We start from the raw sequence: 26,901 nt of genomic DNA, 5'->3' as shown, positions 1-26,901 counted from the left end.
ACTGAGATTTGTTAACACAATATTCCATGCTTGAACAGGTCAAAGCCAAGCCACGTCAAAGCACATCAACCAAGGACCACATGCCATTAGCAAATGCCGACATGCCACAAACATTACTGAATCTGTTCAAAGCCACAGCCTAGAACTCACCAGGCCATCTCTCTCAGTCTGAAGGGCATCAACACTGACGCTAAGGCTATTCGACTCTTCTGCTTTGATAGAAGTGATCATATCGGGACTCGACTGCTGTCTGCCCTCAAATTCCCTCTTGGCCCTTCTGAGCTCCTCCACCAGCCTGTCTCGGTCAGTCTGCAAACTGGCCATGGCTTTGGAGAACGCTGTAACCTGCCTGCTATAGGAGTTGTTCTGCAAAGAGAGTTGTTTAAGTTCTGCCTCTTTTTCCGAAACAGCTTGCGAGAGGTCGTTCACCAGCCCGGATAACTGAGGTTGTGGATTGGTGCTTTCGAATGCCAAAAGCTTTTGGACAAGCACATGCTTCTCCGACGCAAGAGCTGATAGTTCTGAAGTGGCATCATTCAGCTGTCTCTCAAATCTATTCATAGATGCCGTAGTTTCTCTGAGTTCCTCATCATATCTGCTGCGTAAAATCTTGAAATCGTCAATGAGCTGATCACGGTCATTCTGCAATGCTGCCATGGCTTTCCCAAGTGATTCGTTTTGTGATTTCAGGTTCTTGTTGAGACTTGTAGCCTCGGATAACTGCTGCTCCGTCTGCATCAAGTCTCTGGCCAAATCTGCGACCCTCTGCTCTGCAATTTCTCTTTCATTTCTCATCAGGTCGACATCCCGCTCAAAGGCATCCAATTCTTTATTGTACTTTTCTTCTGCCTCCGCTAATTTTCTCTCAGACTCATTCATCGCTTCCTTCAGGCTTCTGTTCAAGTCATCCGTAGCTATCTTTTGGGCAAACAATTTTTGCTGAAGTTCGTTACATTCGGCAGCTTTGACTGCCACAGCCTGTTGCAGGTCAGCAATCACTTTGCTCTCATCTGTCTCCAGACGATCTTTATGTAAGGCCAACAAACTGTCCTCCAGTTCCTGTACCTGAGACTGTAGTTTTGAATTTTGATCTTTTAAGGCTTTGATTTCCTCTGCTTCTTTCTGCACCTCCAGAAGGGCATCACGATGCTGCGTTTCAACTGATCTTTTCTGGTTTTCAAGGTTCTTTATCGAATCTTGTTGCTTTTTCAGAAGATCTTTCAGTTGGTTGTCTTTGAGGGATAACACCTGGTTTAAATCCTCCCTGTATCTGATGAGTTGTGCTTTGAGCATGGCATTCTCTGAATTAAGGTCATCCATTTGATGAAGTAGAGTCTTGATCTCTTCTTTCAAACCCTTGGTTGCACCAAGGCTGCCTTCAGCTGAGCCCTCTCTGACCCTTTCCCGGCTTTGGCTGACCTCTGATACCAGACGTTCTTTCTCAGTTTGCAAAGATGCAATGGAGTTCCTTAAAGAGTTTATGTTTGCCATCATTTGATCTTTCTCCTGAGCAGATCTGTCTAACCTGGCATGGAGATTTCGAACTTTGCTTTCAAATGACCTCAGCTCTTTCTCGGCACTCTCTCGCTTGACATAGAGGTCAGTTAACCTGTTCTCATACCCGGCTACCTGGGCACGATGATTAGCCTGAAGCTGCTCTATATACCCGGATACCTGCCCATCCTTAGAGGATAACAAAGAGGATATCTCTCTGTCTTTGTTTTGAAGAAGAGATTTCAAGTGCAATGAAATGGCTTCTTGTCTCTCAAGGTCAACTTGAAGCTTGCTGTATTGAGACTGGACTAAAAGAAACTGTGTCTGTGTGTTTGTCAATACTTTTTCTGAATGCTCAAGATTGGACTGCAGCTGAGAGACTGAATAGGTTTGCTCATCGAGTTGTTTGACTAGTGTGCTTTTATCGCTTTCTAATCTTTCAACCAAGGCACTCTGTTCCGACAACCGTTTAGTAAGTATTTCAACGGTTTGGTTGAGTTCAGTATTGCTTGCACCCAGTACGAAGAGTTGTCTCTGATGTGCTGAGGCTGCTACTGAATATTCATTCAATGTCCTCTCTAATTTCTTGTTGGCAATCTGCAAATCGTTTAGAGCTCTACCTTTTGCCCTATTGTCTTCTAACAGCCGAGTAATAACAAAGCCTTGTTCAAGAAGCTGGCTGTCTTTATCTTGCAAGGCTTTTTGAAAGACATTGTCCCACTGCTTTGCAGCATCATTTCTGTCTGAATCTACACTGAGTATGGCTAGTTTGGCCAAATTCGTTTCTGCCTCTCTCTGCAGAGTTCTAACTTGCAAATCTTTGGACTCCACTTGTTTCTGTAATGATTCTATAACTTTAACTTCCCTCTCGTTACGCTCCTGCAAGTCACTGATCTGCTTCTGCAGCTCAACACGCTGTTCTTTAAGAAGAGCCTGCTGTTGTTCAGTTAGTTTTTCCAAAGATTTCTTCTTCTCCATTGACTCGAATTCTGACTCTTGTTGCCTCTTGGTCACCTCTTGGAGAAGACGGTCTTTTTCAGAGGTTACTTTGGCCAAGGCCTTCGTAGTGTCATTAAGGATGTTCTTGAGTGTTTTTAGCTCAGTTTCAAGACTCCCATTCTCTTTCTGCAAATTAGCAACCTTCTCACTCATTTCTCTCAGCTCCTTCTCCACTTGTTGGTGCTCTGTCTGAGAGTGCTTCAACGACCTTTCAAGATTCAAAATCAACTCCTGGTACTTGATACAGTCATGCTGAAGCTGGTTGATCTCTTGGTGCTTCTCTTTCAGCAGTTCTTGAAGTTCCTTTTTCATATTTTTGGAGCCTTCAGTGCCTCTTTGCAGTGTTTTGAGCTTGTCCTCGAATTCTTTCACAAGTTTCAGGTGCTGTTCCTCCTTTTCTCTGCAAACTTTTGCCTTCTCCTCCTTCACTTCCGTTAGTTGAGCAGAGAGCTGCATATTTTGAGTTTGCAAGATATTCACTGCCTCAGTTAATTCATCAATTCTTTCAGAATTTTTAAGAAGCATTGTCTCCAAATATTCATTTTCATTTTTCACTTTGTCAGATGTTTCTTGGACGTTCTCAAGTTCCTCTTGCAACAGACATTTGTCATCTTCCAAAATCCTAACCTTTTCATTTAGGCTTATGGTTTCTTGTCTGTTTCCTTCAATGACATTTTGAAGGTCTGCTATAGTTTTGTCTCGGTCAAAGAGCTCAACTTCATGGTCTTTCTCTGCCTGCTTTAATTTCTCAAAAAGATTCAACTTCTCCTTTTGTACGGAATCAATCATTTCATTTTGAGCAGATATGTCTGCTTTTTGGGCCTCTATTTGGGCTGTGAAAGTATTATTCAAATTGAAAGCCTCATTCAGTTTGAGTTGCAGATTACTCTCAGTTGCTTTTGATTCCATGTGCCACTTCTCTAGGGACAAGCTTGTTTCTTTCAGTTCCTGTGCCAAGTTCTGGTTATCCTGCTGAAGTTCACACATCTTCTCTCTGAGCCCCTCAGATAATTCTTGCAGACCCTTTATTTCGCTTTCCAGCTGATTATTTTTCAGGGTCAGTTCATCAACAGTGCATTTCTGCTCGTCATCAAAAGAGATCAAGTCTTGTCTGATCTTTTCATTCTCCTCTTCAAGTTCTTCAATCTTTTGTTGCTTTAACTTGGCAAACTTTCTCATCTTTTCTTTAATTTTGTCATTTTCATCTTCCAGTTCGGCAACTTGCTTTCCAAGACTGTCCAGTTCTGATTCATATTTATGAGTCTTCAAAAGAGCTTCCTGTCTTTCCCTCTTTGCTCCTTCAAGAAGCTGCCTCATCTTATCCATTTCACTGCTGACGTTCTCATACGCTTGCAAAAGAGACTCATACTCCTGTTTCAAATCTGCATGCTTGGATTTCCACTCAGAGAGCTCCTCTGTCTGGGAGTCTTTCAGGGATTCAAGCTGGCATGAAAAGGCTTGCTTCTGCTGGGTGATGTTCTCGATAGTGAGTTTAAGGCTTTCACAAGCCGCTGACAGGTTGTGATTATCACTCAGAATTCGATCCACATCTGCAGAAAGGTTCTGCCTTTCAGCACTCAGGGCGGAAACACTACTTTCTAGATCTTTTTTCTGTTGTTTCAATTCAGAAACAACTCTTTCAAGAGCTAACGTTTCGGTTTGTATCTTCTCGTTCCATGCCGACACTCTCTGCATTTCTTCCTTGATGGCCCGATTCTCTTTCATGAGCTCTTTACGGGAGATTAAGGCTGCTTGAAGTTTCTTTGTTAGCTGCTCTACTGATTTATTTTCTGTAGATTCTGCTGGTTTTTGTTGAAGCTCACTGACTTCAATTCTCATTTTTTCCATCTCAACCTCATGGAGGTGAATTTGTCTTTGTAGTTGTTGTTCTAGAGCAGATATAAGCTCCTCCTTCTCTGTGAGCAGGGCTTGAAACTCTAAAAGACAACTTTCACTTGCCTTAAAATCTGACACCTGTTGGTTGTAGGTGACCTCAGATTTTTGAGGCTGTATAACTGGCTCATCTGAAGAAACCATTGTGTCCTTTGATTCGAATTTAAATTGCAGCTCCTTGTTTTGCTCCTCAAGTTGTTTTAGCTGTGACTCAAGAAGTGCAACATCATGTTTGGATTTTTCAAATCCCAAGATACAATTCTCCTTTTCTCTTTGTAGTGTTTCCATCTGTGCTTTCAATGCTTCAACTTCACACCTTGACTCTTGGCATTGGAGATGTTCCTGCGAAAGCTGCTGCTGTGTTACAGTTACTGTGTTCTGCAAGGCGAGTAGTTCCTCTGACTTCTGAGCTACGTCTTGTAATGCAGATGCCAACTCCATCTTTAAAAGATTCCTTTCTTCAACAAGTTGTTCAATTTTATCATGCATATTAGTTATCTTAGATTTATCACTTTCAGAAGCTTTCAAACTAGAAGTAAGCTCTTCAAGAGATGCATTAAGTGTATCCACTTGGTTCTGATGCTGAGACTGTAGTTTGGTCATATCTTGCTGCAGTTGTTCAAGCCGCTGCTCAGTCATTTGAATGTAAGCCATCTGCCTTGCAATTTCTTCATTCTTCTCCTGGATCTCTTTATCATGTTCAGATCCCATACGCACCATTTTTTCAGCAACTTCTTGCGCATCCGCCAGTAGTTGGTCTTTCTGGGACTTCTCTGAGGTTATCTTCTCCAACTCAACTTTAAGGCACTCTAACTCTTCAAGAAGTGATGAGGATGTTTGTGCTGACTGCGTTTCTTGTTGAGTTAAGGACTCTCTTAAATCTTGTATAATTCGCTCTCTTTCTTCAGCATTCCTCTTCAGGGCCTCCATCTCTCCTTGTAGACACTCTGAGCTCTGAAGGGCATCTTCCAGTTCTTGAACCTTGAGATCATAGCTCGTCTGGATAGCACAGAGCTCATCTGTTTGTTGGCTGTGCTGCTCCTGAAGAGTTTTGTACATATCCTGGATTCCACGAAGCTCTTCAGTATACTTTCTCTCACTTTCTTGAGACTTTTTTATCGTTTCTTTGCGGGCCAACAATGCGGCATGAGCTTTCTTTTGAAGCGCTTCTTTCTCGTGCTTTATCTTGGCCAACTCGCTTCCTAATTCTTCAATTGTGTTTTCATCTGACATTGTGACGTCTTTCTTAAGTTGGTCCAGTTTCACCAGCAGTTCCTGCTTCTCTTGTTGATAAGCAACATCTTTTTCATTCATGGTAATTTGAAGTTGGTCAACTAAGTGCTTCTGTTCATCTAGTTTCTGGAGTGTGGCAGTCAGAAGTGCATCCTGTTCATTTAACTTGGTTTGTAAACATCTGGCATCCCCTTCCAACTGTACAATGGTCTGCTCTTTATCTGAGATGAGCAGAGATAACGCACTGATTTTACTGTCTTTCTGTTCGAGTTGGTGACTAAGATCAGAAACAGCTGCATCATGCTCTTTTGTGACCGTGATCCTTTGTGCCATCAGTTCTTCCAATTTAACCTGCATGGCTGAGATTTCGACTCCATTCTTTGCATTCTGTGCGGTTTGGTTCTCATGTTCCTCTATTTTCTTTAGCAATTCCTTTCTGACAACTAGTGCAGCTTGAAGCTTTTTCTTCATGGCCTCTTTTTCTTTTGCCAGTTTGCTGATATCAGATTTAAGATCTTCATTCTCTTTGGTCAAACCCTTCTTTTCTGTTTCCATATTTTCCATTTGACTCTGACAAAGACACAGATGTGCTTTTGTCTCCTCTAGTTGTAAAAGCAAAGCGTTTCTCAGTTCCTCATGTTTTATCCTTTCATTTGAGGCTGATGCAACCACCTGTGTGACTGAGGCATCTCTCTCTTTCAACTGCTGGCTGAGTCCAGTCAGTAGATCTTTCTGCTGACTGATCTGAATGGTCATACAACCGATTTGCTCATCTCGCTTTTGAATTTCAGCAAGAAGCGCATCATGTTTTACACTGGCCTCTTTGAGGTTTTCTGATTCTGTCATTAGTTTTTCTTGGAGACTGTTAACACTTTCAGCCAATAAAGTAATCTTTGCACTCTTGTCTTTACTGTCCCTTTCATTTTCTAGGCATTCTACTTGCTTTTGCTCTAGTTCCCTACTTAGTTTAGCTAATTCCTTTCTAAGGGAAAATACCTCAGACTGACTGTCTTCTCGCAACTGTCTAATTGCGGTTTGGAGAGAGACCCTCTCTTCTTCAAAAGCCACTACTTTATCTGACAAAGACTGTGACAAAAGTGATACATCTTTCTGACTACTCTCTTTACTTTCCTCCAATTGTCTGTACTCAATTTCCATATCATGCAGGGCCTGTCTCAAAGCAACATTCTCATTTTCTTTTGCTTGAACAGTTGATAAAATCTCCTCGAATTTGCTTCTACTTGCTAAAGCATCTAATTCTTTCTCCTTAAGCTTCTCTGAGCCTTGCTTAATGGCCAACGTAGCTTCTTTCAATTTTTCATTCAAATTATCTAGGTCTTGTTTCAGGGCATGCACTTTACTATCTTTAGTCATCAGCTCATTCTCGATTCCTTGGAGTTGCTCAGCAAGGATATTCTTAGCCTGTGTTTCCCTATCGAGAACTGACAGCCACTCTTTTTCAGACTCCTGAAGAGTTTGTTCAATTCTTTGAACTTCGGATTTCAATCCGTTGATTATTTCATCTTTGGCACTAACCTGGACCTGGAGCTGCTCCGTCTCTGCCTTCATTTTCTCCACCACTTCACTCATGCTACTGGACTGGAGCTGTTCTTGCAACCTGTGAATCTGGTAGTTGTGATTCCTACTGAGCTCTTCTTTTTCCAGAACCAATTTGCCGACCTCCTCTTCCTTTAGTGCTCTTTCGCTGTTGACTTTACCTAGCTCCTGCTTGGTCAAGTGATATTCTTCTTGAAGTCTTGAATTAAGCTCGTTCAATTTCTGCATTTCTGACACTACCTGTTCTGTATGTTTTACTTGAGCAGCATACTGATTGTTAATAGCATGTAGAGCCAATTCCCTTTGCTCAAGATTTTCAGTTAGAGAATTAACCTGTGCTGCAACTTGATGGTGCTGTGCTTTTAGTCTCTCAATTTCAATCATCAGAGAGTCAGCATTTATTTGATGGGAAGCTAATGCATCATCCTTTTGTTTTGAAATGTTAGCATTCAACACACGCAGCTCCTGGATCTCATTCTGCAACATCAACAACTCCTGCTTAAGAGCTGAGATGCTGTTCTCGTCAGCGTGAATCTTTTCCTCACGCTCGCTGATAGCCTGGTTAAGGTTCAATATTTCTTCACTTTTCTGGGAGAGCAAGGTCTTGGTCTCCTGAAGTTCTTCTGCTTGGGAGGCAAATTTATCCTGAAGGTTTATTAAGGCACTTTGCTTTTGTTCTATTGCTGTGGAAAGCCTGGATGATTCCTCTCGGAGCTCCTGAACCTGGCCTTGCAGCTGAGACACCAGTTCTGTACTTTCCACAAACTGATCCTTGAACAAAGCGGCCTCATCAGTCTTCCGCTGAAGATCCTGGAGAGCTTTGTTTTGATCCACCACGGTACACCTACTTTCTTCCAGAGCTGCTTTCAGGCTTGTTACTTCTGCAGACTGGGCACTAAGGCTAGTATTCAAGACTGAAACAGATTCTTGGAGGTCTATCAACTGTTGTCTTAGGTTTTCGTTCTCTAAATCTTTGGCTTTCAAGGTTTCATTTAGGCTGGTGACCTCTAATGAGGAACTATTGCCAATATCAAGAATGACCTGCTCTTTCTCACTTAGCGCTGTCCTGAGCTGTGCTGCCTCTGAGGATAACCTCTGAACTTCGGAATTCAGTTGGGAAACTGTGTCTTCAAGGTTGGCAGCACTAGTCTTCAAGCTCAGATACTTGTCCATTTCCTGCCTCAATAGAACATCTTTTTCAGCTACCGAACCAGTAAGACAGTCATTCTTTTCAAGCAATATCTGCAGCTCTCCCTGTAATTTAGAGATGACATCCATGTCAGAGTTCATTCGAGCTTTAGATGCTTCTGATTCTGCTGCAATCTTTTCACTGAGCAGTGTGATCTCCTGATCTTTCTTGAGCAACAGCAAATCTTTCTCCTGCAGTGCCTTTTGTAAGTTTTGAGCCTCCTTCTGTAGCTCAGCAATAGCTTCCATTTTCTGGCTGATCTGATCTTCACCCTCAACAGATTTGGCCTGCAACTGACTCAAGAATGCCTCCTGTTGCCTAAAGGATTCCTCTCTTTGCTGCAACTCAAGCTGCAAGGCTTCTGTGTTTGAGCTCAGTGTCGATAACTGTTGCGTCAAAGATGCCACACTCAAGTCCCTGTTGGCCAAGTCACTCTGAAGAGCAGCCACCTCCTCTAGTCTTTTGGATACCTCGGCTTTCATTGTATTATTCGCCTCATTGAGTGCCTGAATGTTATCTTGAAGATTCACTATCTCAGCCTGTTTCAGTGTCAGTTCCTCTCTCAGCGTAGCACTTTCTGCTAAGTGACTCTCCAACGAACTTTTCAGATCTGATTCAAGCCTCACAATATTTTCAGTCATGGTACCCAACTGACCACTGAGTGAAAGAACGGATTCGTTTCTCTTGCTGAGCTCATCAGTGTGATTTTGACATTCAAGAATCTTCCCCTCCAGAGCACTTTCTTTCTCTTTCAAAACTTGATGCAATCTCGAACATTCCCCTTTCAGGGTCTCGTTCTCAGTCTGGAGGTTTGCGTAAAGCTCTCTCTGATGATCAAGTTCGCCCTGCAAGGAAGTACATTCCTTAGACTGCTGCTGTATGAAAGCATCTTTCTCCATAAGTCCTGACTTAAGAGCGCTACCCTGCTCCTGAAGTAATGAAAGAGTTTCCTGGAGTTGAGCAAGCTGGCTCTGATAACCCTCAATCTGTTTGCTCTGATCCAGAATCAACTGCTCTTTTTCAATCAAGCGGTCATTAAACTGGGAAACTGAGGTTTCAGCTTGTTCCTTTAGAAGTTTCACTGTCTCCTCACTCTCACTTAGCTGTTGTGAGAGAGATGCACATTCACTGGTCTTTTCAAGTAAGCTTCCGTCAAAAGACTGACGATTCTGCTCACTAACTTTGCTAAGCTCCTCTAACCTTGAAGACAGACCTTCTTTGTCTTTGAGCAAGGCGTCTATGATTTTACGGTTTTCTGAATGCTGCATCTCAAGCCCAGACACTTTCTCACATAATGAGGTCTTTTCTTCTGCTACCTCTGCCAGTGATTTAACCATGTCAGTCTTTTCTTTCTGAAGATGACCATTCTGCTCAGTAAGAGCGGAGATTTGAGAAGCCAGGTTTTCATTCTTTTCTAGTGTTGAAGCTACCTTTTGATCCATTTCAGACAAAACCTGTTTGATTCCCTCTAGTTCTTTCTCTTTTTGTTCATACATTGCTCGTATCTGTTGGTTTTGCCCACTCAGTGCCTGAATATGACTATGAAGACCAACAATTTCAGCCTGTCTCTGAGTCATTTCATCGGAAGCCTTGCTGCTATTGGTCAGCAGGTCTTCCAGAGACTTTTTCATGTTAGCATTTTCAGTCTCCAGTCTCACCTTAAGTTCACTGACTTTCTCCAACTGACTGCCGAGAGAAGCGACTGACTCATTCTTCTTGCTAAGTTCATCCAGGTGCGTCTGACACTCATGGGTCTTCTCACTGAGGGCGGCTTCATTTTCTTGAAGGCTTCGACCAAGTTGCGTACATTCATCTCTAAGTGAGTCACACTCGCCATGAAGTTTGGAGAAAAGCTCTTTTTGCTGGTCGAGTTCACTCTGTAATGAAGTGAACAGAGAAACTTTGTCTTGCAGCAGCGTATCTTTCTCCAACAGTCCAGATTTCAGAGCGGCTCCTTGCTCCTGAAGCAGAGTCAGAGTCTCCTGGAGTTGTAGAACTTGGTTCTGCTGGGCATCTATTTGTGCACTTTGCTCACCTACAGTTTTCTCTTTCTCTGCTATTCTACAGTTTAGTTCGTCAACCTGAGTGTTTAAGGCTTCGATTTGGTTTTGTAAACGTGTAACTGTTCCTTCGCTCTCTTCCAGCAACTTTCTGAGGTTATTACACTCACTAGTCTTTCCTAAAAGATCTTCAGAGAGAGACTGTTTGTTTTGCTCAAGGATGTTATTAAGCTCAGATGTTCTAACATTTAGCTCTTCTTTTTCTTTAGTTAGTTCCTCAATTGATTTCTCATATTCCACATGCTGAATTTCAAGGCTGGATATTTTACTCAGCAATGTGTCTCTTTCTTGTGAAATCTGAGACAGTGACTGAACTTTGATTTCAATTTCTTGCTTAAAACTTTGATTCTCTTCTGTGAGACTTTTCACCTGTGACTGCAAACTACTATTCTCATTTTGCACGATATCTAATTTTTCCTGAACCTCAAGCAAAAGCTGCTTTTGAATCTTAAGCTCCTGAGAACTTTCCTCCAAAGCTTTTTGTAGACTTGAGCTTTCGCTTTTCAGCGATTGCAAACGGTCTTCTAACTCTGAAACCCTCTCAGTTTTCTCAGATAGTTCCTTTTCCAGTTTTTCTTTAGTGTCATCCCTGGTTTTGAGTTCTGCATTCAGTGCCTGCTTTTCTTCTTCCACTTTCTTTAGCCTTTGCTCCAGGGATGATATGGTCTCCAGCTTCCCTTGGACCCCCAGTTTGACCTGCTCTTGGCACTCAACCTGTGCCTGAAGCTGACTGGATAGAGACTGAAGCTCGCTGCTATATTTCGTGACCTCTGCTAGGAGCTTGTTCCGTTCCTCCTTGAGTGATTTCATTTCTTTTTCGTACGTTTGCTCCCTGTCCAGCATTTGTTCTTTAAGCTTCTCATCTGAACTCTTAGTTTCCTTCAGCTGTAAGAGAACATCTTCAGACTCCTGAAGTTTCTGAGTGGCCACAAGTACTTGTTCCTTCAACGAAGAAATCTGAGCTTCACATTCTGAGAGGTGATTGCGCTGACTCGTACTGAGCTTCTGCATTTCCAAGCGGAGATCATTTATGGTGGACTTGTCCTCCTCCACCTGCCTTGTCAGGTCATTAATTTCGTCCACCTTTGACTCTTTCTCTTGTCTGGCCTCGTTTAGATCACTTTCAGCAACCCTCAGTTGCTCCATCAGCTCAGCTATCTTCACATTAAGCGACTGCTGATCTGAAGACTGTGATTCTTTAATGATTCGAGCTTCCTGTTCTGCTTTGGTCAGGGCACTCTCCGTGCGAACAAGCTCCTCCTCCTTCTGCTTTATCTCCTGTTTAAGCTCATGGATTTCGTCAGCATACTCTGCCATATTGCCAGAAAGAGCAGAAATCTCCTTGTCCTTCTCTGTGATGAGGTCTTTGAGGTTGTCGATCTCTCGCTCGCAGCTTTGGAGATCATGAATAAGCTGTGCTCTTTCTTCTAAATGTGTAGTGTTTAGCTTGTCCAGCTCATCATTTGTTTGATCCAAATCGCTCTGCAAAGATTCTATTGTGGCTTCTTGTTTCTGCGTCTGAAAACGACAAATAAAAGTATTTGAAAGGAATGTTAATGAATTAACTAGGAACAGTTCAATGCATCATTAAATTTTAACCAAATGTAACTGAAATCTGTCTATTTGTTTACTGAATGACGGCGAGATTTTTATACTTCACCAATGCAAAATGCTCTTTTCTGGTTTAACTCTTAAAAAAGAAGGTTTTTCAAGGGTTCTTTAGTAAAGAAAGTGGTTCTATATAGAACCATGAACACTCAAGGAACCATATGCATGATTAAAGGCTTCTTTGCATGGTGAAACGGTTCTTCAGATTGATGGCGAATGTGCTATAGATGGGGTTCTACACAGAACCTTTTTGATAAGGGTTCTATATAGCACTCAAAAGCGTTCTTCTATTGTTATGATATCAAGCCTTTGGGTGCTATATGGAACCCTTCTCAGATAGGTTCTGTCTAGAACCATCTAAAGCACATTCATGCACATTTTCCATCTATCCGAAATCCTTTAATCATGCCAAGCGTTCTGTGTGTTCATCGTTTTATATAAAGCCATTTTCTTTTCTAAATAACTTTTGAAAAAACATTTTTTAAGAGCGTACAAGAAAAAAAAGTTGGTAATTCAATTTTGGTTTAAACCCAATTTTAATAAACAAAGATTTTGGATTTTTACACTTAGAATTGTGACCGTTGAAGGTATATGCATCAAGGTTTGCTTTTTTGAGGCTCCGCCCCTTACTCCCATCCCTTTTTACCTTCTGAGCTTGTCCACTGTTACTGGTCAATTATTTTCACAAGTAAACACTGATCACAAAAAGTCAAATTCTTACCTTCTCTTTCAGCAAACCGAGCTTCTGTGTTAATTCTGCAACAGTTGCTTTCATTTCCGAGCACTGCTTTTCAAACGTACTGCACTTCTTGCTCACCTCAGCCAGCTAAATAAAGAAAAAAACATCATAATTATGCATTAACAATTAAAAATACAAAGATTAATCTTAAGCTCAGAGAAGTACAGTGTTACTTACACTGTGTTCAGTCTGGAGCAGCCTGTCAGAAACCTCTTTGTGTTGCTCCTCCTTCTCTCTCAGGGCATCTTTCAGGCCGTCGATGAGCTCTAGCTTTTCTGAAGTTTTGGCCAGCGTGTGCTCCTTCTCCATGAGCGACGACTCCAGACACTCCTGTGTGCTGCTTAGCCTGATTTACACATTTATTTATCAGGTATTTAATTCAACTGCCAAGATCAATGTGCCAATTTAATTACCAAGTTCAAAAACAGAAATACAGGGTGATTCAAAAAGATTCATCCAATTTCAAAGTGCCATATTTTTACAACCGTGAAGCGCCTAGGAACCAATCACAATCCAACTGAAAGAGGGGGTCATAGAGTTTCTTGTAAAATTACACAATAAACTTTATGCTCATTTAAACCATTTAGAGTTTACTTTATTGTTCTATAATGATTTACAAGTGAAATAAATCATTTTGAAATCGGATAAATCTTTTTGAATTGCCCTGTATTTCTCAGTATTTGGCTTAACTGAGCCACCTGTAAATTATCCAACAGAATTACTTTTCATCTGCTGATTAATTCGTCACTTCTTTGTGATTTATTAGTGAAGAAAGTCAGGACATTTTCTTCCAATGTTGACCTTTTGGTCAGAAATGTGTTTTTACCCAAACAGCTTGTTCAACTTTCAGCTTCCGTGAAATTACAAGCACATTTTGTTTCTATAAAAATTTAATTATTTTTGCACTCACAGTGATTCCATTACAATGACGGTAACCTACATCCAAAGACGGTTCTTCTTTGAGTGCTCACGGTTCTACATAGAACCATTTTCTTTACTAAAGAACACTCGACATGATTAAATGGTTCTTTGCATCATTAAAGCATTCTTCAGATTGATGGAGAATGTGTTGTAGATGGTTCTACATAGAACCATTTTGAAAAGGGTTCTGTACAGCACCAAAAAGGGTTCAAGCCTGACCTCGTACCAACACTTTTGGTGCTATAAAGAACGCTTTTCAAAAAGGTTCTATATAGAACCATCTACAGCACATCCTCCATCAATCTGAAAAACCGTTTCATGAGGTAAAGAACCATTTAATCGTGTAAAGGGTTCTTTGAGTGTTCATGGTTCTACATAGAACCATTTACTTTACTAAAGAACCGCTGAAGAACTGTCATTTATAAGAGTGTACATTTACATGTAAGAGGAGCCAGGCCATAATTCCACAAAGGAAGCTCATTATTAGTTTATTTTTAACGCTTTAATGAAATATTAAAGTTTTCATAGTTTTGATAGGTTTGTGTTAAAGGGGAACTCCACCGATTTTTCTAAATTTCTGCATAATTAAATGATCATGATGTAAGCAGAGTCATTACTCAGACTAAGTTAAGTATTCGTTTTAAAGGCACTGTACAAATGTAGATACTGCTGATGTTTTTCTTACAGCTGAAACATGATATTTCGGCCCATATGTTCAATATGACGGACAGTTTTACGGTATCATTCTACTAATAATATGAGTCATGGACGACGACAGCCACTGCTTAATTAAGATTAATTCAGTGCTCCAATGAAATTCAAGTTGTTAAACCACTTCACATTTCAGTTCCTCTCTTGAAACTAAAGAACGTATATAACGTTCGGCTGTTTCGTTCGAAATCTCTTCGAACACGAAGCATCTGCAATAAGTCTCGTCTAATTTTTTGGTACAGAAACATCAGCCTAACTGTTTATGAGTCTCAGCAGCGTGAAATTACGATGAATGTCAAGTTGGATTGATGCAAAAGTCACATGAATTCTGATCCGGCTGTTCAGGCTGAGTCACACTGCCGCAGATCGGATACGTATCGGATTTCAGTACCACATAAGCGTCTCAAATCGGAATTGAAAATGCCAGATTCAGTGTGTTTATCTGTTCACACTGACACACAGACACACATCTGTCTCACATATGAGGAAAAAGATCGGATTTGGGCCACTTTTACCTGCTGTTTAAATGTAGCCTAACTGAGTAATAAGGCTGCAGTTTAAGGGACTAAAACATGGTGAGAGTAAGAAGCAGACGTTACCCTTTGAGCTGTTCATTCAAACTTGTGACGAGGAGCTGATGTTTCTCAGCGTCTCGGCTCTGCTGAGTGCGCAGGCTGGTCAGCTGAGCTTGCAGTCTCTCGGACTCGTTCTGCAGAGGCAGAGCACACAGGCGTTTCAGGACATTACTTCTCTTTTTATCTCAGCTTATTAATTTTGTGAAACACCCTGTGAAGTAGATTCAAAGCCAGCAAACCCAAACACGACTAGACGCCGGACAGTGAGTTCAACAAAGCCAAACAAGCCTGAGGATTAAATGCCACTTTATTTTCTCTAAAACATACACACAAACGCACACACACAAACACACACCTGAGAACCCCATAACGGACGACCTTCTTCACCTACATCAAAGGTCACCTGTGTTAGAGGGGTGCATTACAAAATCCTAGTTCTTGGAAAGAGCACATGCAAATTACTGTATGTACCATATATGGAAAGTCATGAAGGATTTGGGTGCAATTTACAAATTACAGTCAGTCAGTCAGAAAAAATAAATGTCAGGGATGCACTGAAATTTTTGACCAAAAATAGCACAAAAACATTTTTGACCAAAATAAAGCTTAAGGCCCAATCCCACTTCACCCCTTCGCCCTACCACTCAGCCCTACCCCTCCGTTTTGCGCATTCTCGTCTAGGGGAAGGGCTGAGTGGTAGGGCGAAGGGGTGAAATGGGATTGGGCCTTAAGCTTTATCTGAGAATTTTCTCCATTAAATATTACGATATTATATTAGTTTAAAGTAGTTTCAATGTATTATGGTTGTTTTTTTCATAATAAGCATAAAAAAATCGCTAATAGTATGCTAACGTCTCGGTAGCTAGCTAGCTTTCCCGTTCCACCTTAAACAGACAGCAGTTCTGACGCGCCAGAATGTAACTGCTGCACCATTTAATAAACATTAATAAACAAACACTCTTATCCAGAGCGACTTACAATCTGATCATTTTACACAGGTGGGTGAAGGTGGTGTTAGGAGTCTTGCCCAAGGACTCTTATTGGTATAGTGTAGAGTGTTTACCCAGGCAGGGATTGAACCCCAGTCTACAGCGTAGAAGGCAGAGGTGTTACCCACTACACTATACCAACCATAACAAGTATTTCAAAAAACTCCCTTAACTGTTCTTTAAAAAGGTGCCTACTTTACATACAACACAGAAATTGAAAGTCTGATTTCAGCCAGAAAATAAAAGCTTGTCAAATTTTCACACTGCCAAATCCGAGTGCTGTTTCAATTCTTGCTTTAATTTGCCCTCGTCCACTTATATTTTTGTATATATTCTTAAATTAGCCTTTAAAGGCTCTGACATGATACCCACGTTATATATCAAAATGTTCAGAACAATCTCAGCTCTCTCTATAATGAGGCCCTTTTGACCTGGAGTGCCATGTGAAGAGATAATTGGGCCTGAACCACCACTCGCGTCTGTGTCCGAGGCGACTGAATAAAAAATGAAGGGTTTCCGGCGTGATGGTCAGTCCTTAGTGATTTAGTGTCCATTGGTCAGTTTCACACAGAACGTAGACGGACACACGAATCCACCAGTTCCACATGTCTGACATGTAGCTCAGCCCCTCTTCATAGGCTCATAACTCCGGATGTGAGTCTCGTGATAAGATGGAATGGAAAGGGTGACTCTACAGATTCAGGAAGTGTTTGAACTGGATTTCTGTGTTGGATTATCACAAAGATATTAATAGTATCAGAGAGAAACATCTAATTTGATGCACCTGCATGTTCGGCGACTCCAGATGATTTAGTTTTTTTTTGCTGTAGCTTACAAACAGCTTTGCCTGTCACTATTTTGGGATCAGAAAAGTAACCGTCAATGATTTCTGGTAAGTTCTGCTGCTGAAGTCGACACTGGTGTTCGCTCGATCCCTCACCCCTCCAAGGGCTCATCTAACACCTCTCACTTCAGCTAAAAAAGTAATGGAACAGCCCTTACGATTGTGCCGGGGATTCCCCAGAGAAGAAATGATGAGTCCAAGTGGGCGAAGTACTGAAATGGGGGCGATTAGGTAGAATAAGAAACATTGCTCACTCCAAATTTATTATAAATGTATTATCTTTTGGATTTAGATAAAGCATATGCAAATTTTTTGGTGTTAACAAATATAAGATGGGAAGACAAGATACGAAACACCATGGGAGCCTTGTGGAGGAGACTGGCAAGATCCCGTATGGAAGCAGTTTTGTGACCAGCGACGTCCACAAGACGTCTGATGGACTGGTCGGTCAAGTGGTCAACAAATATAAATAGATATAAATAGAATGGCCTCTAACATTAGTAAAGCATGAGAGTAGATTCACAGTTCAAGTCGCAGGATGTCAGTCTTGCATGAGCGTATGTGGGAGATACAGAGTGGACGAAAGCTTTACTGCCCTCTAGCATCGCAGACGCTCAATTATGAATATAAATCAGCAACTAAGTACCTGTAATGATTCGATTCGGGCCTGCAGCTGCAGCCGATCCTCCAGATCCTGACATCGCTCCTCCAAACCAAGGATCTGTTCCTGCAGCTGATTTCTTTCAAGCTCCAGTTCTTCCACGACAGACCGCAAACCCCCTAAAAGATGAAAATTAAAAAAGGAAATTTGAAGTCATTCTGTAATTTTAGTGGTTCATTATTATAAGAAGCTCTTATTTCAGACCAGCTTATAAAACACATGCAAACAGCAGAAGGCAAAGTGATTAAAAAAAGTTCATGAAGTACATAAAATCAGAATCAGCACAATGTAAACATTTCCACTTTTTTATGCAACATGCTCAATTAAGGGCTTTTATATTAGAAATAATAAGGGATGTCCTGGTCCAGTTTCCTACATCCCTGATCTGATCTAAGTGCTTTTGGTGAAATTCATCTCATGTTTATATTTCATGGATAACACAGGCACATAATTTAGGTGCCAGTCAGCTAATTAATACTGATGTGTTTTATTTTTTGGTGTCATTTGTTAAAGTCTATATTACAGTGTGTTTAACTTTGATTGTGATCTAGTTTGACTGACCTTCCTGATCATTTGGCTACTGAATACTTTAAAATTCTGCAGTGAAATCACTTCATTTTTGATATATGCATGCTGGTGAATATTCCATATTTCAGAGCTTTTGTACTGGGATGATTATACAGTATTATATACGGACCACCGTTCGTTTATTTAAATTCTAGTCAAAACTGCCATTAAGGACAAGTTACTCATTTACAGCATTGGGAAAAGATATATTTAACAGAAAATCACACAGAAGCCTCAACCACTGAACAGAACATCAAATATATCAGTATTTAATTTGTCTATTCTTTACTTTTGTGCAACAAACTGAACTGTTTCATCCGTCCAATCTTAAAACTGTGCAAGAGCTGGTCGACCCCAAAACTGCCCCCATCAGATAAACAGCACTTAAAGCTTTCATCTCTGAGAGAGAGGAGAAAATCAAGCTGCTTCAGATCTGAAAACATCCACAGGTGTTTCTGTCCATCCTTCCACTGTGAGAAGACGACTCAGCGCTGTGGGTCTGAAAGGATGTGTAGCTGATCAAGAAGAGCCTCACTGAGAAAAGGAGACGGACACATCAAACAAAGAAGCTGAACGATGGACTGACCACCCCAGAGTCCAGACCTCAACACCACTGAATGTGTTTTGGGAATCCCAGGTGGCTGCTAAGGTGTTGCTAGGCTGTTGCTATGGTATCCCAGGTGGTTGCTAAAGTGTTGCTAGGCCATTATTATGGCATCACAAGTGGTGGCAAAGGTATTGCTATGTCACCCCAGGTGTTGCTAGGCCATTACTGGGGAATCTCAGGTAGTTGCATGGCTGTTGCTAAGGTATCCCAGGTGGTTGCTAAGGTATTGCTCGGGCAGTGGTATAACTTGGACCGCAAAAAGCAGAAAATGATCAACCAACTTCTAAGACTGAACTTTGGAAGTGTGTCTGCAGATTCTTTGAGGAACTGAAAGGGAGTCTCCTGAAAAGAACGGAAGCTGGAATAAAGGTGAAGAGTGACTCACTGACTCACACAGCTGAGATTAGAGTTAGTGGTTGAGGCTTTTGTGTCATTTGGCTTTTTTTCATTCCTTCAGAGTGGTTTGGTGTGAAATGGTTCAGATTTTTTTTACAGTGGTGGTGATAGGAACCAGGGGTCGCCATGACTACAACACAAATATAGACATTTTATTTACTATCCAGAACCACCAGTGAACCTACACGAGTCTTCTGAGTTTATATGGAATGTTGATGATGGAAAATAGTGGAAAATCTGAAATAATCAGTTTTCTTCGGGGACTATTTTGCCTCACAGCGCCCTCATATTATGTGTCCCTCCATCATGAATGGATTAGAAAAACACATTTAAGCCAAAACTTTATCACAAAACTATCATAAACAGTGTCTCAGTCATCAGGCAGTGAATTCATAACCATTTCATGTAGGAACTTTCTGTGAGGGAGCTTTTAGAGGTGGACGTCTGGTTCCTATCACCACCACTGTGAACAGTTCTGACTCTGTAAGTTTCTCTAGAACGGAGCGTTTCACACCAAACCACTCTGAACCGCTGAACCACCCTGTTTACATCTTAACCTTTAAATCATGTAGAAGTTTTGAAAAATCGGTGGAGTTCCCCTTTAATCGATCATGAGTGAAAATGTACTTCTGTCAGCACACAGATCACAGTAAGCAGCATAAAATAAAGTTTTCATTTTCCACTGTAAAACAGTTCCTGACTGCAGAAATTTTCTTTCTTAACATTCCTCACCATTGCAGGGTGTGATTAATAATAATAATAATAATAATAATAATAATAATAAACCTCTTTTATATAGTACCTTTCATAAAATTCAGCTCAAAGTGCTTCACAATGAAATTAAATGATACATCAAACTCACATATGTAAACTGTAAAAGCAAAAATAAATAAATAAATAAATGAGATGTGTTTGTTTACGGGTATTATTATTACATAATACCTTAAAATAACCTTAAAATATAAAGAAAAAAATAAAATAAAGTCAATGACAATGAAAAATAACAATAATGAAATGATTAACATAAGATTTGAAATAAAAGCAGAAGCCTAACAGAATATTAAGCTAAATAAAGATGTTTTCAGCTGATTTTTAAAGCTGGTAACAGATGATGCCTCATGAATATTAAATGGTAAAAAGAGTTCCGAATTTTTGGGACATAAAAACAACGCTGCTTCACCGTCTGTTTGTGCTTCATGTTTGTTTATATGTCCGTTTACATAACCTCAGCATCAGTGGTGTAAACAGAGAGCAAAAAAAAGAATCAGAACTGGACCAGGATTAATATAGACAATCCTAATAATAATTAAAATACTTGGATTGGGACATTATTGTAAATAATAACTGAATATATGCATTTAATCCCATTTTAAAACCTGCATGCAGCTGGGAATTCAAACGTTTCATATTATTTATATAAATAAAATTTATATAAAAACCCTTAATCATTTACTTAATTAAACGAAACACAAATGGCTGAATAAACTCATCAATGGTGGCTGAAACACTTACCACAGGTGAAGGCACTGCACACCTACATTATTACATACTGACAAAAAAAGTTCAATGCATTCAACATGGACTACAGCCTACTGAACCAAGACTAGGCAGTTCATCCAGCACGCACATGCTCCGAACAGGCTGAGCTCTACGGAAAAAAGCAAACTACAAAATACAGGTCAACCAAAAGTGATGGTCACACTGGGTTGACAGGTTAGATTAAATTAAAACACCCTTGTTTGTAAATAAAATTGAGTGAGGTGTTAAAAATAAACAGAACGCCAAATGAAAAGTAAAAAAAATCAACATGTGTAATTCAAATACAGTAAAATATGGGACATGAACAGTGTGCATGCCAGTCTCAACTGTCTAGTGGGTTTCACACCTGTGTCTGGGGCACTGGCACTGTACTCGGGCCACCAACCTCCCATATTCTCCCCTTCCATGGGAGTGGTGCTGCCTGAGGGGCTTCGGGGGTCCGGGAAAGATGACCTTCGGTCAAACTCGAAGTCCTCCTGAGGAGAAAAAAGAGCTACCAGCTTCAGACAAACTCTTAAATATGGCCTGCAATCTCTTTTTTTCTGTGGTTAAAAATTTCCAGACCTGCTTCACTCAGCAGGCACTGTGTCTGTTTCCCAATATTAGAGCTATAAAATCTCACTCTTAAATATTTATAATACACTCTGTGTATTTATACTACTGTCACTACTATCACAACAACAATAAAACAATATTATTAGTAGTAGTATGATTATAATGATTTCTCTGCATACTTTGTTCGCCCCCTTTTACCCTGTTCTTCAGTGGTCAGGACCCCCATGGACCCTCACAGAGCAGGTACTATTTGGGTGGTCGATCATTCTCAGCACTGCAGTAACACTGATGTGGTGGTGTGTTAGTGTGAGTAGACAGTGAGTGGACACAGTGTTTAAAAACTCCAGCAGCACTGCTGTGTCTGATCCACTCGTACCAGCACAACACACACTAACACCACCACCACGACGTCAGTGTTACTGCAGTGCTGAGAATGATCCACCACCCAAATAGTACCTGCTCTGTGAGGGTCCATGGGGGTCCTGACCACTGAAGAACAGGGTAAAAGGGGGCTAACAAAGTATCAGAGAAACAGATGGACTACAGTCTGTAACTGTAGAACTACAAAGTGCACCTATATAGTAAGTGGAGCTGATAAAATGGACAATGAGCATAGAAACAAGGAGGTGGTCAGAATGTTATGCCTGATCGGTGTGTATATAAAGTGGAGAATTTGTGTTGAAAGCGCTGGTTCTAAACTTTCAATCCACACTGTGTTTATACATAGAAGAGAAGATACTTTATCATTATTTGAATTTGATTAAGTTATTGTTGTGTGTACAGTCTCGTTTTGCAAAAATAAAAACTTCACATTTTTGTAGCTTTTGTCATTTTTTGACATTGAAACAAACAGAAAAGAACTGTACATGCAGAAATGTAATATCTGCTACTAATTATGTTATTAAATACATAATTACATTTATATATTAATGTAAACTGAATGACCAGATAAGTAACTCATTATTTTGTCTAAAATGTTAAACTGTTAAAGCTTTTTTGAATTCTACGAGCTTCCCTGGGCACAAAGCAGAAGAAAATTTTGAAATGAATCCTCCTATTTGCCTAAGATCTTGTTTTTTACTTAAATTTTAAGTTTTTATAATTTTATTCCTTATTTATTATGCGAAATTCAGTCCTTCGGTCACATGAGACCACAGATTTTTAACAAAACAAGAAAAAAACCCAACTTAATTGTCAATAAAAGTCCTAAAACAATACGTAATCAAAGAAATTGAAACAGGTACTGCTAGACATTCACCTGCAGTGCAACTACACAGAATTTCATCACTTCAGGCCAATCAGAATGAGCTCTGTGACATTTTTCATTATCATTATTAACTAAATCCAGCTGCTGACCTTGAATGGATTAAAGGTGAAGGTGATTCGTACCTGCAGGCTGCGGGGGGCGGAGTCTCCAGGCTTCTTGCCCTTCTGTGGGCGGAGCCCTCTGGCCTGGACAAGCTCCTCCTCCTCCTCCAACTCCTGCTGCCGATTGGCTAGTGCTGGATCGGAGCAGCCAGGAAAGAACCAGTCATCCTCAATCAGTTTTGTGCCACAGGAAGGTATGAGGGGTCAAATATATTTAGACCAAGGACAGGGTCAGCGGAGAAAAAAAAAAAAGAAGACAGACAGAAGAGGAGGAAGGAGAAAAGCAAAACCACTGGGAGAGAGAAACACTTTGAAGAGTGAGGAAGTGGGGAAGATTAAACAAAAAAAAGGGAGGAAATAAAGAATAAAGGAGAGAAGAAAAGAAAGAAAACGCACACAAACATCCACTCGCACCACATCACAGCGAAGACCTACAGCACCCACAGTTCACACTCAGTCATAACAGGGTGACAGGATTATGTGAGGCAGGTAGGGGTGTATGTAGAACGTGTCCAGTATGTTTTTGCATTGTTTTCAGTTTAAGCCATGCATTCCTTTACATTCACAGTCAGGCTTCAGCTAACACCAGGCTAAACACTAGGGGTGGTAACAATTCACACAATCCTCAGTTCAATTCTCAATACGATTTATTTATTGATACAACCGCAGCAATAAGCAGCGCCTGAAAATGTGCCTTGTTTGCATTTTCAATTTATTGCAGTATTATTATAAAGGTACATTACAGACTTGTAGTTACCAAGCACTCGCAGCAATTAACGTGCAATTAGCACATGAATTATACAACAGTTAGTCCCGCCTACGCAAGCTGATTGGTCGAGAAGCGTTCTAACTGTGCTGTTATTTCACCATAACATCACAGGTTTTTCACAAACACTGTATCACTCCGCTGAGTCGCCGTTGCTAAGCAACATTAATACTGATCTGGCAAAAACTGACAAAACTGAGCTGAACTTGATATTGCAGCAGTTTTATGGCTCAGTCTGATTTGGTCAGACTCTGAAGATCAGACTACACATTTGGCGAATGGTGTTGGGTTCATTTCTGGCTGATTCCAGGTTGTTTAGCTGTTCTTCTGTCACAGCTACCGACTGAAAAGCTGCTCAGTGGTGATGACAGTTTGGGAATTTAGTGTGAGGAGCTGGAGAACGAATAATATGTTAGCTCCGAGCTAACAAGCAAGCAGTGACCTAATATGTTAGCCCTGAGCTAACAAGCAAGCAGTGAGCTAATATGTTAGCTCCGAGCTAACAAGCAAGCAGTGAGCTAATATGTCAGCCCTGAGCTAACAAGTAAGCTGTGAGCTAACATGTTAGCCCTGAGCTAACAGGCAAGCCATGAGCTATTATTTTAGCCCTGAGTTAAAGAGCAAGCCAAGAGCTAACGTTATCCCCAAGTTAACAATCATAACATGAGCTAATATATTAGACCTGAGTTAACTATTGAGCTAATATGTTAGCAGCGAGTTAACGAGCAAACTGTGAGCTAATATGTTAGCTCTGTGTTAATGAGCAGGTCACAAGCTAATTTGTTAGCTGCAGTCTAACTCACTAGATACGAGCTAATGTTAGCCCTGAGTTAACAATCTTGATGTGAGATATGTTAGCCCTGAGTTAGCGAGTGAGCAGTGAGCTAATATGTTAGCCCTAAGCTAACAAGCAAGCCGTGAGCTAATGTTAGCCCTAAGCTAACAAGCAAGCCGTGAGCTAATATGTTAGCCCTATGCTAACAAGCAAGCCTTGAGCTAATATGTTAGCCCTAAGCTAACAAGCAAGCCTTGAGCTAATATGTTAGCCCTATGCTAACAAGCAAGCCTTGAGCTAATATGTTAGCCCTGAATTAACAAGCAAGGCATGAGCTAATATGCTACAGACTAATATATTACCTCAGAGCTACCACACTAGTCATGAGCTCATGTTAGCCTTAATCTAAAGTGCTAAACACAAGCTAACGTGTTAGCCCTGAGCTTAGCCATAACCTAATATTAGTCATGATGTAACACACTAGCTATGAGCTAATAAGCTAGGCCATAGCTAACACAGTAGCCATGATCCACAAGCTAACTTGTTAGACCCCCGACAGGACATGAATCAGGCTCAAAGTATTATTTTAGCTGTGATGTACTGTGATGTGGCACGAGTTAACATGCTAGTCACGATACAATAGTTCAACACCTTAACTAAGCAGTAGAACACAGAGGGAGTGTGTTATCACGAAATATCATCACGGCTGTGATTTGGTCGCCGTAGATCATCACAGCCGTGATGTTATTGGCGATAACGCACTCCTCGAGTGTTCTATTGCTTTAATACAACAGTTAAATAAATAAAGTAATAAATTAATAAACTGGGCCGTGAACGCGGCGTTTAATATGTTTTAATGTTCGCAGTTCCTTCACCAAATTATAGTTCCTTAACAAGCAGCTTGTTGCTACGTCAGAGTAACGAGCTCCGCCCACTCGCTGCACAGCCGGCAGTTCGTTCTCCAGCTCCTTACACTAAATTCCCAAACTGTCATCACCACTGAGCAGCAAAACTGAGCTAAACCTGATATTGTGGCCGTTTTATTGGGTTCATTTCTGGCTGATTCCAGGTTGTTCAGCTGTTCTTCTGTCTCAGCTGCCGACTGAAAAGCTGCTCAGTGGTGATGACAGTTTGGGAATTTAGTGTCGTCTCATCTTCAGAGTCTGACCAAATCGGCTGTCGGTCAAATGTGATCTTAAAAGTATCCATTTTCTGTTTGTGCACAAAGTAAGAAGTGAAAAAGCTGTGATGTTATGGTGAAATAACAGCACAGTTAGAACTCAACCAATCAGCTTGCGTGGCCGGAACTCTCTCTTGTATAAAGTGCAGTAAGATATGATATGGTACACTGAACTGTTTCACCCCTAGTGAACACAAAAGGCAGCAGGGTGACACAGCATTCTCAAAAAGCAGCACACAACCTCGCGAGGGAACGTGTTTTGATTCCACTGTGAGATTTCTCACTCATTCGGAGAGGAATTGGTTGGTCTGCTTTGTGAAAGGGCAAAGCTGGACGTTCGGGGTGCTGGACGGCGAGGTAGAGTTCAGAAAGGGCAAATCATATGAGGGTCTGATCAGTGGCGTAAACGTGCCGTGACATTGCGAATGATCAGCACAAAACATATTCCCATCTGTTTTGTGTCAACAGGAAGGTCTAGTGAGGAGGATACAGCGGGGGATTGATGAAGAAGGATCTGATGGAAAAGGGACTGAGAGAAGACTGATTCAGTTACGAGAGCTGCTGGGCGATACTGAGAAAACTCAACACTGTGATATTTTCCAAATATGTCACAGTATCAGACGCTTTTGAAGTTAGCATTAATGAGTTGAACCACCCAATGAAAAACACATTAACCAAATCTTAACCAAATTCCTATTTTATTTTTTACAACCTTGTACATTAAAAAGCCAAACTATGCTTTATTTATGTTAACGTCCCCTTTATTTTAAATTCAGGGCATCAAACAATGCCTTACCACGCAGTATATGATTTAAAAAAGTCATATACACTGTTTTTTCATTCTAAGGGTTCAAATTAATGCACTCATGTTTCCTGAGTGCTGCTACTCCACACTAAAGTAATGTCTTACAAACCTGACAGAGCTTCTTCTGACTGGACTGTTCTGTTTCTCTTTTTTATGTAACTGTATACTCTTAAATATGGTTCTTCAAGGATTCTTCAGCAAAGAAAATGGTTCTAAATAGAACCATGGACACTCAAAGAACCCTTTGCATGATTAAAAGTTTCTTTGCATTGCAAAAATGTTCTTCAGACTGATGGAGAATGTGCTGTAGATACAATACCAAGCTTGTTACAATTGAAGAACCCTTCTGGATGCTATATAGAACCCTTATCAAAAACACTATTCTATATAGAACCATCTACAGCACTTTCCCTGTCGTTCTGAAGAACCCTTTCATGACACAAAGAACCCTTTAATCATGTAAAGTGTTCTTTGTAACAAGCTTGATATTGTATCCACAGCATCTGCAGCACATTCTCCATCAATCTGAAGAACAGGGTTCTTTGAGTGTTAATGGTTCTGTATAGAACCATTTTCTTTGCTAAAGAACCCTTGAAGAACCATTTTTAAGAGTATACAATTACATGTCCAGGCAAACAGCCCAATTCCACAAAAGCAGCTCACTATTAGTTTATTTTTTAATGTATTAACAAGATATTAAATTTTCATAGCTTTGAACGGTTTGTGTTAAAGGGGAATTCTACCAATTTTTAAAAATTTCTGCATAATTAAACGGTTAAGATGTAAACAGAGTGGTTTAGAGTGGTTTGGTGTGAAACGCTCTGTTCTAGAGAAACTTACCGAGTCAGAATTGTTCACAGTGGTGGTGAT

The 26,901-nt window shown here is 40.6% G+C and overlaps 1 protein-coding gene across 1 annotated transcript in view; it reads right to left on the bottom strand.

Annotated features, from left to right (window-relative positions):
* The window catches only part of LOC118817986 (golgin subfamily B member 1-like), an 81,816-nt gene that overhangs the window by 14,431 nt on the left and 40,484 nt on the right, over nt 1–26,901 (bottom strand). Inside the window, 7 exon segments of the mRNA XM_036585061.1 lie at nt 151–11,943; nt 12,755–12,859; nt 12,950–13,118; nt 15,004–15,113; nt 17,459–17,592; nt 20,929–21,058; nt 22,527–22,684. Of these exon segments, the coding sequence (XP_036440954.1) occupies nt 151–11,943; nt 12,755–12,859; nt 12,950–13,118; nt 15,004–15,113; nt 17,459–17,592; nt 20,929–21,058; nt 22,527–22,684 (12,599 nt within the window).

The sequence above is a fragment of the Colossoma macropomum genome, unplaced genomic scaffold (genome assembly GCF_904425465.1).
Source record: "Colossoma macropomum unplaced genomic scaffold, Colossoma_macropomum, whole genome shotgun sequence".
Lineage (NCBI taxonomy): Eukaryota > Metazoa > Chordata > Actinopteri > Characiformes > Serrasalmidae > Colossoma > Colossoma macropomum.
The sequence above is the reverse complement of the archived record's forward strand: the minus strand, read 5'-3'. Positions and strand labels throughout refer to the sequence as shown.